General features: G+C 34.4%; 1 protein-coding gene across 1 annotated transcript in view; it reads left to right on the top strand.

The window, feature by feature from the left end:
* The window catches only part of LOC132553336 (dixin-like), a 42,562-nt gene extending 23,349 nt beyond the window's left edge, over positions 1–19,213 (top strand). Inside the window, exons 6-18 of the mRNA XM_060217569.1 lie at positions 5,335–5,546; positions 6,003–6,133; positions 6,559–6,639; positions 7,086–7,190; positions 7,873–7,977; positions 8,416–8,469; positions 9,394–9,540; positions 10,269–10,406; positions 10,865–11,032; positions 11,359–11,452; positions 12,247–12,379; positions 12,635–12,743; positions 13,932–19,213. Coding sequence (XP_060073552.1) covers positions 5,335–5,546; positions 6,003–6,133; positions 6,559–6,639; positions 7,086–7,190; positions 7,873–7,977; positions 8,416–8,469; positions 9,394–9,540; positions 10,269–10,406; positions 10,865–11,032; positions 11,359–11,452; positions 12,247–12,379; positions 12,635–12,743; positions 13,932–14,009 — 1,555 coding nt within the window. The 3' untranslated portion in view covers positions 14,010–19,213. The remainder of the gene's footprint in view (positions 1–5,334; positions 5,547–6,002; positions 6,134–6,558; positions 6,640–7,085; positions 7,191–7,872; positions 7,978–8,415; positions 8,470–9,393; positions 9,541–10,268; positions 10,407–10,864; positions 11,033–11,358; positions 11,453–12,246; positions 12,380–12,634; positions 12,744–13,931) is intronic.

The following is a 19,213-nucleotide window of genomic DNA, read 5'->3' as shown; positions in this document are numbered from 1 at the left end:
GTGAGGTCAGGGTCAGAGGATACACAGACTACATCTATTGGTTACTGTAGTGAGGTCAGGGTCAGAGGTTACACAGACTACATCTATTGGTTACTGTAGTGAGGTGGGGTTACTGTAGTGAGGTCAGGGTCACACAGACTACATCAGGTTACTGTAGTGAGGTGGGGTCACATATTGGTTACTCTGTAGTGAGGTACACAGGGTCAGAGGTTGTAGTGAGGTCAGGGTCAGAGGTTACACAGACTACATCTATTGGTTACGGTAGTGAGGTCAGGGTCAGAGGATACACAGACTACATCTATTGGTTACTGTAGTGTGGTATCCGGGTCAGAGATACACAAAATACATCTATTGGTTACTGTAGTGTGTTATCAGGGTCAGTGGATATACATTTTAAGTCTTTGGGCTGGTGTTAGGGAGTATGTTGATGAATAATCAAGTAATTGATTACTAGAATTATAGTACAATTTGTTATTCACTGCATTAGATGATGGTTTTTATTGTAGTATTACTATAGCATGGTGTATGTTATTTGGGGTGATATTATCATATTTGAATGTTATTACTTAGTGCAGGGTTTTATCACCCAATTTACTTAGAGTATTGTTAGCTTGAAAATAGAAGAAAATGAAATTTGTATGTTTAGTCTTCGCCATAGACATCCCAAAGTTGTGTAAATGTTTGAATTCTATAGAGATGGAAAGAATACATGATTCATGTGATCAAGAAATGTTCACATTTGAGCCTTTGAAGAGAATTGTTTTTAAATTGAGCTTGCCAGTTTCCTACAAGTGATTGCCAGCAATGCTGTAGAGACCACCTGTTCTCCTGCCTGATAGCAAAGCAAAGCCTTGTTAGCTTCATCTTATTTATATTAAACCTATAGATATTTTGTCATGAAAACAAAGAATTTATTGAGAATAGATATTGATAAAGCTATTTATGTAAGTGTTACCCTGTGACTACTGAATAATGGAGAGACTTTCAGAATTTCTGTTGGAATGTCTGATCTCTAAAGCTAATAAAAAATATTACACGAACGTACTTGCATTAGAGTAACTAGAACTGAAGTACAGCCAAAAATGGATCAATATTTCTGTGTGCGGGTGTGATACAACATCGACATTGCCAAAACTGTAATGGCAGACACTAGGATCTAGATGACCAGGTCCATCATATTGTGTATTTCCTCTGTGTCATTTTCTCATCACTGTTATTCAGCCTTCGATTCAGTTGTACATGGAAAGGCCAGTGACGTTATTGCTGGCGAAAGAACCAAGGTTTGTTAGTACAGACATTTGTCATGAAGTTACACGTGTCCACCATTATCATGTAGGTGGCAGCAGTGTTCTCTGATATCCATACATGAAACATACTTGTACTTTGTGCTAGATGTCGGTGAAGGGTCTCAATATTGCTGAAAGAGAGTTTTTTCTAAGTTTTAAAGTATTAAGACCTGTATTAAACCCATGCCATGAAAGGCCAGGAAGAGATAGGGGTAGTGTCATGTAGTTTTTTCAGGAATCTTGTATTTCTTCAACATTTAGTAGAGATTTAAACACTGCCTTGTAAAACTGGACTGGATTGAGCAATTGACATTAACAAAGTATGATCTATTTGTGACTTGATATCACTGTGTTTTGTTTTAATGGACCTGTGATCAATGTCATTTACAGTCCTTTAAATGACATTTCTTTATTACTTAGTTTACATGTCATGTTTATGAACTTGTGTTATATGACCCATTGTGATGTCATAAAAGGATAATCAAATGATGTCATATACATGCACGTTATGGAATGACTTCAGTGGAAATTAGATATTGAACTGAGATCATTGACATAATCACAAAGTTTTTATTTTTTTTTGTTGTTATTTTTTGTAATACAATGTATTTGCAAATAATGATTTGGTCAAAGATAAAATGAACACAACTTTAGCAATTTTGATTGTAGTAATTACACCTGTTTCAAAATTTTCACCAAAGACAAGCAAAATATCCTGAGACTTCTTAACTGAACTTTGAAATAGGAAAAAGAAATTCATTAAAAATCATTTATATGGCATGTCACTGTGATTGTGTATATATATGTTTGGCCTCTCTGTCATTAAATCATTTATCCTGTAATAAGCCCAGCGGTCCTACTTCTGACTCACGGTCACGAGGCGGGCTTATGGTAGGACAAACTACTGAACAACTAGACGTAAATGGGGGGTATTTCAGGACAAGAAAATAATATTTGTCTATAAATCTACTAAACAGCTAGAGGTATAGGTGGGCTTATTAGAGGACAACAAGATAGTAATTTTCTATAAATGTAGTTAACTGATAGAAGTTTTGGTGGGCTTATTAGCTGGCATAAAAGCTTATTGCTTAAAGTTTTGAGATCTGATAGTTAAAAAACATAACAAATATTTGTTTGGCCTAAAAAAATTAGTGAAAAATTCTAGAATTCTGAGAAATCTTTCTCCTAACCTAATTACTGTATATTACAGGTACAGAGGTCATCTGTGTTATATCTACTATGTCATAGTTGACAAACATAGCCTGAGGCTTGTGTATCTTGTGATAAGTATTATACACCCAGGCTGAAGATAAAACAAAGTGAGGGTTATTTTGATAAGAATTTACGCTGAAGATAGAAAGTGTTTCTGCACATCTTGATAGGAAACTAATACCAGTATCCCTTTAGTGAAAAAAAAGGAAAAGAAACAAAGAAAGAAAGTGTTGTCTTGTTTTATCTTCCAAGGACTTGTTGTCTGTGAAGTCTGGTTCTTCTGTTTTCTATAAGTGTTAACAATTATATATTGACAAAAAAGAAACGAACCAAATTATTAATTTATAGAAATAATCAAAAGAATGCTTTACCATCATTCAGGAGGGATACAAGCAATTTTTTGTGAACTTGCCAAAACATTAGAGATTTGACTGTAAACAGACATGAAAATGTTTTGGCCTTACACACAGACTGCAGGGGCAGCTGCTTATTTATCTTGTCAAGGGAGGTAACTCTTTGCCTGAGGAGATTAGATGCAGCCATTAATATGAGTCTCTCCACGTGACTGAACATTCCAGCTAGATAGACGAGTAAATTCCTACCAGTCTTTATCACTCCTTTATAATACAGGTTTATGAGGAAGTTTTACCTCATTGGTGCTTACCATCTTGTGGTGTGTTGGAAATGGATGGCTGAATTTTAACCTGTGCAGTCTGACACACTGTGTTCTCTGACACCTATCTGTCTGACTACTTGTGTTGAAAGGAAGAGGGCTGATTCTGAACCTGTGCTCACTGACAAACTTTGACACCAAAGTTGTTATTTGTGTTCGAGATATAAAGCTGATAACAGATCCTAGAATTCTTGTTAATAGTTTTTGTAAATGTTGGAGGGCTGACATGGAATGAGAGACACCTGTTATACAATCTCTCTGTTATAAATGGATTAATCCTAAGGAGGTGACTGACACAATGTTTTTTCTGACACAAATATATATGGCTGTTTGTGCTGGTGATGGAGGCTTTATTATGTAGACTGACTTTCTATGTGAAATGACACAGATAGTTCTTACTGAAGATTAAGGGCTGATTCTGATGGAGGATTAAGGGCTGATTCTGATGGAGGATTAAGGGCTGATTCTTGTCTGATTCAATCTGCCTAATTGTGTTGAAGATAGATGGCAGATTCTGAACTTGTGTTTACTGACACACTGCATACTCTAACACAGATCTTTCCAAGTATAATGTTAAAGACGAAGGGCTGATTCTGAACCTGTGTTTACCGACAAACAGCATACTTAGATCTTTCTGCCTAACAGTGTCGAAGATGAAAGGCTGATTTCTAATATATGTGCTAAAACAGTATTTTAATTCAAATTTTTAAAGACAAACTTGAGTATTTTTTGGAGCGGCCTCTTATACCCAGTAATTTATGGAGCAATAAATCTGAAGATATAATGAGGAGACATTATACTACTGACTGCTGTATATATTTGAGTTCAAGGATGACTCTGAATCTAAATTTAGCAACGTGTGAGATTCAAACATAGTTTAGACTACATAAATCAGTTTATTGAATGTGCTTGATTTTATGGAAAAAATCTTCCTGACCAGTCAGTAATATAAACATTTGATTGATGCGGATGATTGATGGATCATGGGAACTGCTCACAGTGGTCTTCTCAATCACATCGCCAGGGTAACAGGGACCCCCTGTCACAATTACAGGTCAAAACTAATAAGGTTTGGGAGCTGGCCAATTTGTGCTATGTCTAGAGAGTGGTTGTGTATGATTTTTCTATACAATTGTTGAGATGGATATGTAGAAAGTAGGAGGATAGGGGTAGGTGAGGAAGGGGGTGGACACAGCATCAACATTTTATGATGGATTGTTGTGGTGTAAAATTTGGCTCTGAGATAGTTAAAGTTAATTTGAATCCAACTTAATTGTGAATGTGTACAAATACTTTATTTCTATGGTAATATGTCTATGTAATAAGCCCACCAATAGATACATATACATGTAGTAAGATTACAAGCCAGTGGTTTTATATATCCCTATACTAACACACACTCCCTCTGACTTTTAATCAGAATTTATGTATTGACCCCCAAGGTTATTGCAAGTTAGATATACATTTAGATTTTGAAGAAAATATGATACATGAATGTATGATATTTAATGAGGTTTAAATTCCTCCTTTCTAGATTTGCCACTGTGAACCTATCTCAAACCAAGCTACAATATGTGTCTCATAACTGGATACAATATGTACATGTACAATAATAAACTTTCATTCATAAGTCAAATGTAATTGGCTGTATATTAGGATATGATGTATTGTCTTAGTTATAAGTGTACTAATTATTCTTGAAGGAGCCATGGGAGACAACTCCTAATCCAAACTAAGTGTTTTACCAAAATTTGGAAGATTTCTTAAACGACTGGGTAAATCTTCATCTAACAATCTTGGCAAGCATTAAAGAGATTGAAAATTTGGAAACTAGCACTGAAACTGAATGTGTGTTAAAAATTCCATCAATGATTTTCCAGAAAACGATTTTCTTTTGCTTGGTTTGAGTTTACCCAGGCATATATATTCCTGCTTTTATATTGAAATATTAATTGATTCCAGTTTACAGATTGATTGGCAGATTCCAGTTTTCTGATTGGTTAAATGATTCCAGTTTTCTGATTGGTTAAATGATTCCAGTTTTCTGATTGGTTAAATGATTCCAGTTTTCTGATTGGTTAAATGATTCCAGTTTTCTGATTGGTTAACTTTATGCAGTTTCTGATTGACTGGAAGCTAATTTCATCCCTCGTTACATTACAGGCGAACATACCACGGAGGCAGCAGTTCTGATCAGTTCAGTGATTCTGATCACAGTTTTGGTCACACTGATCACGATTTTAAGGGACGACGAGATGATGGTGATGGTGCCAGCAATGACAAAAGTCCACTGCCAAGTGCTCGCTTCAACGCTGCCCACCCACCCAACACACAACCTGTTATCTCAAAGAGCCGTTCATCAGATTATATCTCGAGTAAGTTCATATCTGTAAGGTCTTTTGCTGTGGCTGATATATTTTGAAGGATGAGGAGCATTTAGGGGTATCATAAACAGCCAGTAGCTCCCTACTACAGATTCACTTAGATGGTCCTGATCAAGCATTGCTTTTCTCCTGGTCATTTGATATCTGATATGTCGTCCATCTTGAAAAAACATAATTAACATCTTTTCTGAATTGTGAATCATTTGGTCTTACAGCCAGCACTGATATATTATTTACAGGGTTTTATGTGAGGCCCTTGGGGATATCACCAGACTTGTTGAGAAATAGAATTGATTTTTAAAACTACAAATGCCAAAGTCACTATAGGATTTGTATAGTACTTTGTTTTAAGTGTAAAACATTCTATGAATTCCATACTCAAAACTGTTGTTTGTAAAGGAGACATTATAAGTCAGCTTGAATTGATAAAAATCATTTGTCCTTCAGCTAGGGACAGCAGTTCTGACAGTAGTAACCTAACGCTGGTCAGCCAAAGTCAGGAAATCCTGTCTGAGTATCAAGGATTGTCAGCCACCATCAACAAAACCAGGACAGATTTACTCAAACTTCAGGACCTGGTAGGTGTTGTGATACTGATAACTGACCTGGTAATCTTAGACAATTGATAACAGACTTACATCTTAAGACCACTTAGCATTGCCTCATTTCCTCAAGTATCACAGTATTTCCCCTGATACCATGTCATCAAATAAAAAAAATCATATGAAACTGTGAAATTAATTTTATTGAATTTTGAAATATTTAGAAAAAAAATATATTTATGGACGGCAGTGTATATGTTACATCATTACTTTCGTGATATATCTGAAACATTTTGTTATTTCACTTCTTCAAGTTTACAGAAGACAAAACATAGTTGATGTTTACCTGTTCAATATTCATTAATAAAAAATTTTTTCGGAGGCAACATTTGAGTTCAGGATATCCTGAATATTAATCCATTGAACAGTGAGATTATTCTTTGTGTGATATTGTGTCACAGCTCCTGAGTGGCGAGCCCCCAGATGGAGAGGAGAGTGGAGGGGGAGAAACGGCTACATCCTCATTACCAGAGGAACAGATGGTAAGTTAGGAGAGATTCAATCATGTCAGGAAACTTAAATGTTTGATTTGAGTTTTTTGCTTTCAAATCTAGAAGACTGCAACAATATAAAGAGTAATTATTTTACGACAGACTCATGTCTAGAAATAAGTCAGTCTATAGATGTCACTGTTCAGTAGAATATATAACCCAGGAATGATGTTACATTGTTCTGTCTGAATCCCATCCTCCTAAAAAATAAACTTTCTCATTGCATCAATGGCAGAATTGTGTCATACAAACATTGATGGTAAATCACAACAAAGATTCCTTTTTCTTGTGTGAGGTTGATCACATTGTGTTGATTATATGTCCTATTGATAAATGATCAGACTAATGGAAAGCGTTGTAATTCCTTAATTCATTCACTTATGAAGCATCCTAAAACTTGTGGGGTTTATTAATTTTTGCTGTTTTTTTTTCAACAGGTAATAATGAAAAGTCAGCTCATCCAAGCCACAGAGGTTTGTAAAGACCTCAGGGAGGAGCTCTCCATGACCAAGGATGATTGTATGCAGCTTCAGGGCACAAAGGTAAACATATACAGATTCACTGCACAACATTGGTAAACATGTACAGATCCAGAGCATAAGAAAAACATATACAGATTCAGGGCACATAGGCATAACAGTAAACATGTACAGATCCAGAGCATAAAACATATACAGATTCAGGGTACAAAAGCATAATAGTGAACATGTTCAGATTCAGGGCGCAAAGTCCAACATATATAGATTTAGGGCACAATGATACAACAGTTATCATTTGAGGAGAAGATTCTGCTTGTTGTACAATGCCTATAGAAACAAGATCATTCTATTGAATGTTCCGAAATTATGTTTGAAACATCCTGAGATTCAGGATGCAGTGGTAAAAATATGCAGATTTAGGACACAGGTGAAAAAGTAAACATGTGCATATCCTGGACACAAAGATAAACTTGTACAGATTTAGGGCACAAAAGTTAACTGTGTACAGATTTTGGTCACAAAAGTTGACTATGTACAGATTTAGGGCACTTAAGTTAAACATGTACATATTCATGGCTCAAAGGTAACCGGGTATAGATTCAGAGCTCGAACATTAACAGGTACAGAATGAGAGCTCAAATGTTCACAATACACATTCTGTGCACAGAGGTAAACATGACGATAAGTAGGAGTAGGACTATGATGACTGGCTATGTTGAAATTCAAAAACTACTCCTTTTTTCAGGCTGGGTTAAATCAGAGACTTCTCGAACAAGAGGAGCGTATTTCACAACTCAATTCTGAGGTCCTGCGTGCTGACTTTGAATATCAGCGATTTGAGTCAGAAATAGTAAGTATTGGTACCATATTGTGGTTCTGTTGTCATGTCGATTATAGGACTGTAATATTTTTCTCTCACAGCTTTAAGGCTCTGTCTAGATGTCAGACTGAATACAATGTTATACAATGTTGTGGTAAGATGAGGTCATTGTAGGCTGTTTAAGGCTCTGTCTAGTTGTCAGACTGAATACAATGTTATACAATGTTGTGGTAAGATCATTGTATGCTGTATATACAAGATGTAGAAAGACAGGTCTTTTATGTATTTCTTTGTTAAACTTTGTTACAAGATTTGACAAGTTCTGTATTCCTTTAACTTGCCACACTGTAAAAATAACCAAATATTTGACTACAGTACATAAAACATTGTATGAATCAAAGTTGTGTTATTTATAGATATCTGGTTGTCAGTGTTTGAGCATGGTATTTTTTCTTTTCTCATCCTCAGACGGAAATGAAGCGAGCATTACGAGAGAAAGACAAACTGATTGTAGATTTAAAGGTAATTTTGAAAGTTGGTGCAATGGAAACATATAGGGACCATATCATCATCAAAATGCGAGATTTTTACACCATGTATCTTGTCTGCACCCTTCCAGTATTTCAAGGCAAAATTGAAGACTTGTCCGTTACCATTTCCTTTGTATTCTTGTGCAAAACCTGACCAGTTGCTGGTCTGCAAACAGTCATAAAAAGCTGCCCAGTTGCTGGTCTGCTGACAGACATAAAAAGCTGCCCAGTTGCTGACCTGTTGGCAGATAATCCTTATAAAAAGCTGCCCAGTTGCTGGCTTGCTGACAGACATAAGAAGCTGCCCAGTTGCTGGCTTGCTGACAGACATAAGAAGCTGCCCAGTTGCTGGCTTGCTGACAGACATAAGAAGATGCCCAGTAGCTGGGCTGCTGACAGACACAAGAAGATGCCCAGTTGCTGACCTGTTGACAGACATAAAAAGCTGCCCAGTTGCCGGGCTACTGACAGACATAAGAAGATGCCCAGTTACTGGGCAGCTGACAGACATGAAAAGATGCCCAGTTGCTGACAATCCTTTGACTTTTACATGATAGCCACCTAAACAAAGCTGTTCAACTTTACCTTATCCTCAATGGGATAATTTTATTGTTGTATTAAAAAAATCACAGACTTATACATAACATGTCACAACACTTCTAAAGGTGAAGATAAGATGACTAAGAAAAGAACCCTTATATTTAAAGTTAATACCATATTTGAAAATAAAAAATAAAAATTTCCGTGACTTTTGATGAAACCTGCAATTAGACTTGGTAACGTTGTGTTATTTGTTATTTTTCTGTCACATCGACTGTCATAGATATTTCTGTCAATATTTTTTCAGTAAGTGATAAGCATTATATTCTCTCCAGTGTTCTTTATTTGTTGGTAACCTTTAATTCTTGTCTTGCAGAAAGACATTGCGAGAAGAGATAAACATATTGACCATCTTCAAAATGAAGTCCAGTTACAGATCCAGGAAAAAGAAAATGCTACACGGTCGCTAAAGATGCAAATATCTGAACTCCATGATCGGCTCAAGGTCGTAGGTCAAACAGGGGTCAGTAATTCTGCAAGTCAAATCATTGACATTTAAAAGGGAAAAAAAATCATTTAAGAAAAAATTCAGTGCAAGGGAAAAGATCATTTATTCTTTCCCTGCTTTCTCCTTCAGTATGACATTATAAGTGTGTTCTGAAAATATGTTTAATATGTTTTAAATCCAGGGAATGTTAAAAAGGACTTAATGAAGTTACTTTTCTTTCAAATAATCTGTTTATAAATGTAAGATTAGACTGTGTAATTAATAATTGTAGTATTGTGTTAGGAATGATTACTTTGTAATTGAAATGTGTTGAACAAAAAGCCATATTTCAAAGTTTACAATTTAAAAAAGTGCACATTTGTTGGTTTGCTAACACTATCTGTAGAAAGCGTTTCAAAGGGCAAGTTTTGGTCTAATGGTCTTAAATCGGCCTACATAATATTCTGTTAATGTTTATTTCTATAGAGTTAGGAGCGGGTATATATGAGATTCTTTGTTTTTTTTGTTGACTTTAAATGTATTTTGCTGTAAAATTATTGATTTTTGTGGGGAAGATATTTTTATTGAATTTATTTCAGCATTAGAGGATTTCATAAGAACTGTTTGTCCATGAAATCAGCTATCAAAGAAAATGGATTTTATGGAAAATCACGAAAATTTGAACTTTAGAAAAATGTAAGATTTTAACAGCATAAAATGGAGCTTAGAGACTGTTTTGAGATTTTCAGTTTTGTGTTTAACAGGCCAACTTGTCAGCACGTGTTGCTTCTCAGGATAAACGAATGGCCCAGCTGGAGGGTAAAATTCTGTCCTCGTCAGATGATGGCAGTAGTCATAGGAGCGACAATACCAGCTTTGTACGTAAAAATTCTGTTCAGACAGTAAGTGACTAATTATCTTGGTACTTCAGGTTTTCTGTAATATTATAGTACAGTATACTATCATACAACCAGAAGAAGCAACCACTGACCTCTGAGGCAGTAAGAAAATACTGCTTGCAGTTGGTGCAGTGTTTTGTTATGATCTTTTGAAAGAATGATAAATCTGTTGCTTAATATAATATAAGAAATCTCCCTCACCTAGTTAAAATGAAAAAGGGTTCCAAAAAACTGCTTCAGAATCTTTGCACATTTTATGGGGTAAAGGAAAACCATTTAGATTAACTTATTTTCCAAAAAGAACCCAAAGCAACTCAGAATTTCATGAACATGATTATGTTTGTTGAGAATTTATTCAGAATAGTCTGTGAATAAAAAAAAAATAAAGAATAGTGAAGAATATCACAATACATACATAAAAAGACTCACCTTTATTATTTTAATTTGTGATATATTTCTAGGGGACAGGTGATGAACTACAGGTTGTGCGTGACTCACTACATAACCTTCGACTCAGCTTCAAGGGCACAGACCCCCAGCAGCACACGATAGACACACTAGAACAGAGTGTGTCTGCACTTCTGGATAAGATCACGATGTCAGTCGGCTCTGCAGCAGGTGACTCACAGGTACAGTCTCCTTATTTCTTTATGATGTAACGTTAAACTGACTACAAATAGTATATTGTACATACAGTTTATACTTAGCTGTTTCTTTGATCAGACTTTAAGTTTAGTTTCTTTTCTTTGATAGGAATTTGTGTTTAGTTTCTTTTGCTTGGTCAGACATTTTGTAGATTTTTTTATCTGATTCGGCACCACTTGAAGACCCCTTTCTGTCAAAGGAGACCTGTGTTTAGAACATATTCTATTTATTGAATGAAAAGTTTAGGTGATCAAAATTATTGAATGAATGGTATATTGAGGTCCTCATCATTTTCTTATTGTTATACCAGAGTGGCCTCGATGTTACCTCACGACGCCTCAACTTTGACTCTACGGGTGATGTCCGCAGATCTCCAATCACGTCCATTCCAGGTAGTCATACAAGTAAGTGAACCCTGAGGAGGTTGTTTTCAATCACCTGCATATAATAGGATGACTTAAACCTTCATAGCTTAGATATTTGATGATTATCTCCCTTTAATGTCTCTTCATATTTTTTCAAGATTACCTCCCTTAAATTTGATATAATTAGACTTATGCCACTTTCACTATACCTGGTTGACAAGGTTCAGGTGGTCTGCAATTATATCTGGACACATGAACAAACATTTATCAGATATTTGAACTTGTATATGTAAAGCTCAAAATTTCCTTTTAAGCATGAAACGGTAAATCACCATCTGTTTTAACTCATACTGATTAGCATAATGCTTTCAGAAATATGTTTGTGAAACAGCCCTACTTTAGGCTAAAATTCACAAAACTAATGATATTCAGTTATTTTCGAACGGGTATGGCTTGACCCCTCACACTGTATGTGCTGAATATTCAACTGTCCAGCCTTGGTCCTGATATGTACTTTGCGTTTTTCTTGCTGGTTCAATCAATCCATCCATTTTAACTGTTTACACAAAAAAAAAAAAAAACCCTCTACAAAGGTTATCTTACAGGATTACCTCCCTTTTAGGTTTTCCCTGTATTAATATCTGAGCAAGTTAGTGACCTTATTAAAGAACTACTTTCCCTGAGATACACTCCAAGCAAATTAAAGCACAAGACTTATCATTTAGACCTAGAATCCCAGAGTCCCAGTAAAGGGAACTTTTTAAAGCTTTCTTGTTTACCTGAACATCTTATTAGTTGTTGTTGTTATAATGTTAAATGTTTCCTTTTTATAGGTTTTCCATACAATCATTTAGATGGTGGTGGCCAGCAGACCTCATCTTCTCCTGTCAGTGGTAAGGAGGCCACAAAAGTGTTATATTTCACCGACAAGTCATTAAGTCCATTCTCCTACACGATACGAAAAAGGTACGTACACTGGAAGACTGAACTGAAATTATATCTCTTTGAAATAAAATCTGTAGTAGAATTGTCTTCAATACAAATAATATTTTAGACCATATCAGTCACCCATGCTGATTAGTTGTTAAATAAATTTCATCTTAAGCCTGTGAAGATAACCATTACTTTTCTTCATAAAGACTAGCTAAGATTCTCAGTGATGAAAAGATATACCTTGTTGATAATTATAATTTTTTTCCTTATAATTTGTTTCCCTTGCAGATTAGGGGAGATAACCCTGAAGGATTTTAAGTCTATATATGATAGACCTGGTAACTACAGATACTCATTCAAGGCTCTTGACCCTGAGTTTGGCACTGTCAAGGAGGAGGTCAGTTACATTTTCTTCCCCAGCATTGTTGAAATAATTTTGATGGGCTGAAACAAGTCACATGTTAACAAAATTAAGTATAAAGATGTTTCTGTTGACCTGTTCCTTTACATTTAAGATGAAATGAAATGTTTCTCACTAAAAGCTGTGTCAGTTTGTTATTTAGTGCCTATGTGCATGTCTGGTAAGACTGGTTCGGATTTTTGTTTTGCCTGCCAAAGGTAACATGAAGATATTACTATGTCTGCGTTAGCTGCAGTGACTCTTCCATGATGACTTAAGTTCACTTTGGCTGATCAAGCTTAAACTTAATACAGTGGCTAGGTGCGTGAGGCACACCCTTGATATCTAAGGGCTACCAAACTGCCTGTCCATCTCAGGACGTTAACCCTGGTCCAGTGCCTGACTTTTGACACCTGTTGTTATTGTTTCCAGAGAACCTGTTGTACTTTACTCTGTAGCTATCTACTCTGCACACCCTACTACTTTGACACCTGTTGTTATTGTTTCCAGAGAACCTGTTGTACTTTAAATTTCTGTTTTAAAGTATTTCTACTACCCATTTTGTGCTTGGGATTGCTTTTCAGGTCAAAGGTCAAGGTCACTGTTACTATAAATAGAAAATTTGTTTTCTTACAATAATCTTATCAAAGGTATTTCCTTGGGATTTCTTTTCCTGTCAAAAGGTCAGAGGTCAAGGTCATTGTAGTTGTAAAATGGAAATTTGTTTTGTGTGATTACTTCGAGTTTTCTTTGGACAATTAGATTTGAACTTCATACAATACTTCTAAACCAAAGGGGATTATTTGAGATTGCTTTTCAGGAGGGTTGTCCCAGTTCTTGTCGTATTTGTAGCAAATCTGTTTTTTTTTTTTTTTTTTATTTAATACCAAGACATGGATCTTTCCTTGGGATTCATTTCATATCATGCATCTAATCTGCAAGTTGGCAAATTATATAAATGGAATAAATATAATGAATATCTCTGTCTATTTTGCCATAAACCTCATCTCCAGAGACCTTGTTTGGCAGGAGACACATCCACATCCGTGGAAGTCTTGTTTGTATCGAAGTCAAATGTTCATTTTACAAAGAGATTAACTTTGTTTAGAGTTCTTTGTAGATATGTCAGCATTACTGAAACTAATTGTCTTCGTTCTGATGTGTTCTGTATGTGTGCTATTACAGGTAACCAATGATATGGATATCATACCAGGCTGGGAAGGAAAAATAGTTGCCTGGATCACAGAAGATACGGGGACATAGCACAGGAGAGTTGTGTCCCTTGGCTATATTATCTGCCATTTTATCACACAGAGGAAAATCTATCTCTAGCACAGATGATGACCTGCCTTTGTACTTCGCTGTTCTCACTTACACAGGAAAAAGCTGCGGTCTTTATGTGCAACTGGATAAAAGGATGAGATCTGGTGAAAAAGAAAGTGTTCATCTGTTTCTTAAGCACACAGCTGAAATCAGAGAATGCATATATTTTAACTAAACAGGGTTGCTATGGAAACAGAGGATTTGTGATAAATACTTTGGAATATTTCTTAAACTATGACTGAACGACTTTCGGACTTTATCTCTTGTCAGACATTTGTGTGACCGTTTAAAGTTTACTTGTGGCTAGTTAAAAAAAAAAAACCAGATGTTTGGCTCCGAGCTGTATATAGTTCCAACTTTACAACTGTAAAAAACAGACTTTTACATGGAGTTGGAGAGTACAAAACCACTTACTAATGAAAACTAGTCTTTTTAGAGAAGAAACCAGACTTTTTTGGGTGTTCGAAAAAACTCAAAATGATACTAGACTTTAAACTGCATTGGAAATACCTGTTGTGATATATACTACAGAACACTGTGGCAGTGGTTACAGTGATATTCTTGTGAAACCATTTATAACTCTCTTTACCAGTTGTTGTCTTACTGTTGTTGAATGGTCTTGCCTAATATGATATTCAGTATCCTAAATGTTCACATGTCCTTAAACCTTGGGAGTCTGCATTTTTCTGTTGCGATACAATATTGTGGAAGAACAAAGCCTAAACAGGTGCTATATGTAAGCTACAATATCTCCTATATTGTATACACTGTTATACTGTAACATTCAAAACCATCATCGTTTTTTCATTCATTCCTATTGTATTCAATATTGATGATGCATGTTTCATGTCATTTTATTCCAACAGGACGTAATATATCTCAGAGATTACATATTATCTGTTAGGATGGTAAAGAAATATATTTTGAACCCTAAGGTCAATCCTGACATAGTTCATTCTAAATTCTGATTTTTTTTTACAAAATAAATAAACTTCTTTAAATAATTACAAATTTTATTTTATTATAGGTATTTTTTTTCAAAAAGGGGTGCTTGTTTGACCATATTCTATATAGTTTGATAAAGAATAGAATATTTGTGATATACACATAATCTATATACTATTGATCAATTCATCTATGGATTCGCTTGAGTAAATTCCTAACATTACCAGGCCAAAGAGCAATTAAGTAATTAATAAAAACAAACCGCAAACCTAGACCCATTTGCTTCTGTTGGTTTAATTGTGGTGAGGTACAGCCAGATCTCTATTTCAGATCTCTGGCTGGTTTCACTTGCCACTGTTCATGGATTTTCTAAATGGAGATAAGTTGTTGATTGCACTTGTCTTTTTGACTTCCAAGTAAATGTTGTGTCTCTGACCCTGTCTATACCATTGGCTTCCATTGTGATTGGTGCCTAAATCCATTGTGTCAGTGTTTGTAATCCATTGTAAGACTGTGAACTTGAAAATGAAAGGGTGATTATTCAGTTGATAACTTATATACAAATTCTGAAGGAATTAAAGGGAGATAATCTTGAAGTCTTATTATCTCCCCTTGGTAGGTATACTCTATCTCAATGCAATATCCCATCACTAAATTTGAGAATTATTTTTAGTTGTTGTTTCACATCAAAGTTATGATTATTTGAATTTGTAATTGAGTAATCAAACGTTAAAGTAGACAACATCACAAATTTGTAGGTATGAAGATTTCACATTGTCATCAACTATTGTCTAAATGATGTGATAATTATTGAATTGTTGAATGTTTTCTTCATCATACAGTTTTACATACCAGGGTCAAGGTCACAGAATCAGCAGGTTTATTAGGTCATGTAACCACTTGAGGGTCAAGGTCACAGAATCATCAACTAAACTATCATGTGATGACAACATGATCACATCAAGCTTGTCTACTGAAGTGTGGCTTTTGATCTAATTGCTTTTATGAAAAGTTCATTACACATTCTATGTCTGGTGTACATCAATCAAAGACGTTGATCATTGTTCTACAATGTGTCCAATCTACCAGTGTTTATAACAAAATGTTCTATTTGCCAGTACCATTATATAATTTCTGTAGGGAAATTTTTTTTTCTCACATCTTTTCTCTCTCTTCATTATACTGCCAATGAATTCAAGGATGATGAAAATGTTAATTTGTACAGCTGAAGTCAAAATCTGCCTTGTTCATTTTTTCTTCTTCTTACAAAACAATGTTCCCCAGTGTGTCGGTATGATAAAAGAACAGATAAAAAGGATATTTAGTGGATTAAGCTTGTTCCATTTATCTGAATATTGATAAAATCTTCAATTTTACTGTGCATGTGAAATTGTGCTGTGACACCTGTCCAAACAGTACAGTCTTAGATCTGTCTCATCACTATTTTATTTTGTTCTTTTTATAAGAAATGCTTACAGTTCATAACACACAAAGAATTTTATTGTTTATATTTTGGTTTTGCTAAAGTAGAATTTATTTTCCCAAAATGGCAGATAGCTATTTTTCATGATAATGCAAAAAGAAACATGCAAGTAATTCTGCATATGAAAGTCTGTTTCCTAAAGAATCCTAACTTTCAATTATACGCAATCTTTATTGATAGAATTGTGCAATATATATTGTATGCTTGCACTTCATGTGTCTGATGTTTTTCCATCATAATTGGTGTAAGTGTTTTAAATGTACACTGTGCGATTGTCGGATGTTTCATTGTTATAACTTTACCAATCAATCTGTGAAGTTTTCCTTATTAATTTGTGCCTTATTAGTTTGTTGTAGTTTAAAACTGTTTTCTGTCGAAGAATTAGGTGCTGCTGATCAAGGTTCTAAAGCAAATCAATGCTTCTTTTGTTTTCTATGTTATAAGTTTGTTATCTTTTCAGTATATAAAAAGTAAAGTAGTCGTCACCATGACTTAAGACCAATTCAATGCTACTTTCATTTTCTATATGATTATCATTGTTTTATCATCCATTCTGTGTGACAAAATGAGTTGATTATTATAACCATTAAATATATGTAATGTTCTACTTTCATTTTCCAAATATATATCACTATGTCATCATTGATAACATTTTTCCATGTCACTAAATGAAGCACTTATGCTCATAGACCAATAATGACTTATTTTCTATAAAGAAATCACAATATGATATTGTTTTTTTTTATATGTATATTTTCAAAAACCAAATGTTCCATACTTTCCAATTGTTGTCAAGTTTTTGTTTATAAGTTTGTTCTGAAGTCATTAGACTGTTGCACTGTCTTCAAAAGCAATATTTTTTGCACATTATAATGATGAAATATGACTCTGAGGTAGATCTGAATGTTCAATTTTATTTTTTTTTTCTTATTTCATTCTTTTACAAACAAATTAGTTGATGTTAGTTATGAGATTATTAATAACATGTAAAAAAAGTCTCAGAATACTTTGCTTAATTAGATTTTTTCAAACCAAAGACATTTTTGGATGAGAATGTGACACTAGAGCAACTGTACTCTAGTATTTTTTTATTCTGACTTTTAAATATCTGATAAATTCATACATTAAAATGCAGCATTGTCTTGGAGCTAACATGGTGTAAACTTGATTTGACTGCTCTCGTGAAATTGATTCCAAAATTTATATTTAAAAAGGTGGTTTTGGTCAGAGATTTGTAAACAGAACACTTTCTTAAGTTCTGAGGTCAGAGGTGAAAGGTCATGGGTATTAGGTGAGGTGTTATTCTTAGCTTTTAGTTTGTTAATTTGTATTTTCTGATTGAAATAGATATGTCATAATTTGTTTTTTATGTGCTAAGTTATTTCTATATACCATAACTATTTATTGTTTGAATACTTAAGTGATCAGCTTGTTTTTTAATTTTCTGTCTCTAGAAAGATCTGCCATACACCAGGTTTTGTTCTATGTGAATATTCTACAACTCTACACAAGCTGTTCTATTTCCTACACAAGTTTATACCATTTCTGTTTTTTCATTTTTTGTGTGCGATATATCTTTATTTCATGATTATATATCATTTCTGTTTCTTTACTTGTTGATTTTTCCTCAATGTAATTACTACAGCAAAACTTTCATAATATTTTAATTTAGTTTGTTTAAATATTTTATGCATGGAAACTATTTTTCATTGGCAGTAATTGAAGAAAAAAATATGACACAATTATTCATGACAATTTCCCCTCATTATGCAAACAAATTATCATAATAAGCAAAATTGAACAATGTTAAAACACAATTTCATGTTGTTTCATAATACCATACTATGCTATTCCAATCACAATTAACTGAAAAACAGCAGTTATCATTTTTGTAAAGAGAAGCAACTTCATTCTGTGTTCAAGTTTTCCACATTTAGCTTTCAGACATTCTGTGTTGTAAAAAACTGATGAAATATTACATTGTATTAATATTAAACCGAAAGTATTTGTACCCCTGAAATTTCACACACATCTATCCATGTACACCTTAAGATTTTTTTAGAAATATCTGGTGGTACAGAATAAAACACATTGTGATACTGGTCTATAAACTGCCATAATCTTGTATATCATCAAACTTTCACTGCCATTATAAAGTATATCATGCACCAGAGACATAAATTTAACACTTTCCACCAAGAAGCCATCTCTAGAAGAGTTGTCTTCCTTGCTTTCGTTTGAAAGTATACATACCACTAAGCACTTTGGGAGATATTGATGGAGAATTCCTGAGATCACTATGGTGATAATCTCTCCCAGGTGAAATTTCTAGTCAGTTGATTTTTATTTCCAATGTTTACTTATGATATTGTCTTTAAGCTGAGGTAATGACTAGGAGACATTACCTGTATTTATCAATGAATACTGCAGTGGTCAGTTTTAATAGGATATTCTTACGTTCCAGTGGTCAGTGTATCGTGGGATATTCTAATGTTCCAGTGGTCAGTGTATCGTGGGATATTCAAATGTTCCAGCGGTCAGTTTATCGTGGGATATTCTAATGTTCCAGTGGTCAGTGTATTGTGGGATATTCTAATGTTCCACTGGTCAGTTTATCGTGAACTGTCTGGAGGAGTATATTTGATACCTCTATTGTATTATGTTGATTTCAGGCCTTAGTTTTGTTGATGCATCAAAATAAAGCTTGTTGTAAAAG

This window comes from Ylistrum balloti, unplaced genomic scaffold (assembly GCF_031769215.1).
Source record: "Ylistrum balloti isolate Yb309-2 unplaced genomic scaffold, AGI_CSIRO_Ybal_v1 Utg370320, whole genome shotgun sequence".
Lineage (NCBI taxonomy): Eukaryota > Metazoa > Mollusca > Bivalvia > Pectinida > Pectinidae > Ylistrum > Ylistrum balloti.
The sequence above is the reverse complement of the archived record's forward strand: the minus strand, read 5'-3'. Positions and strand labels throughout refer to the sequence as shown.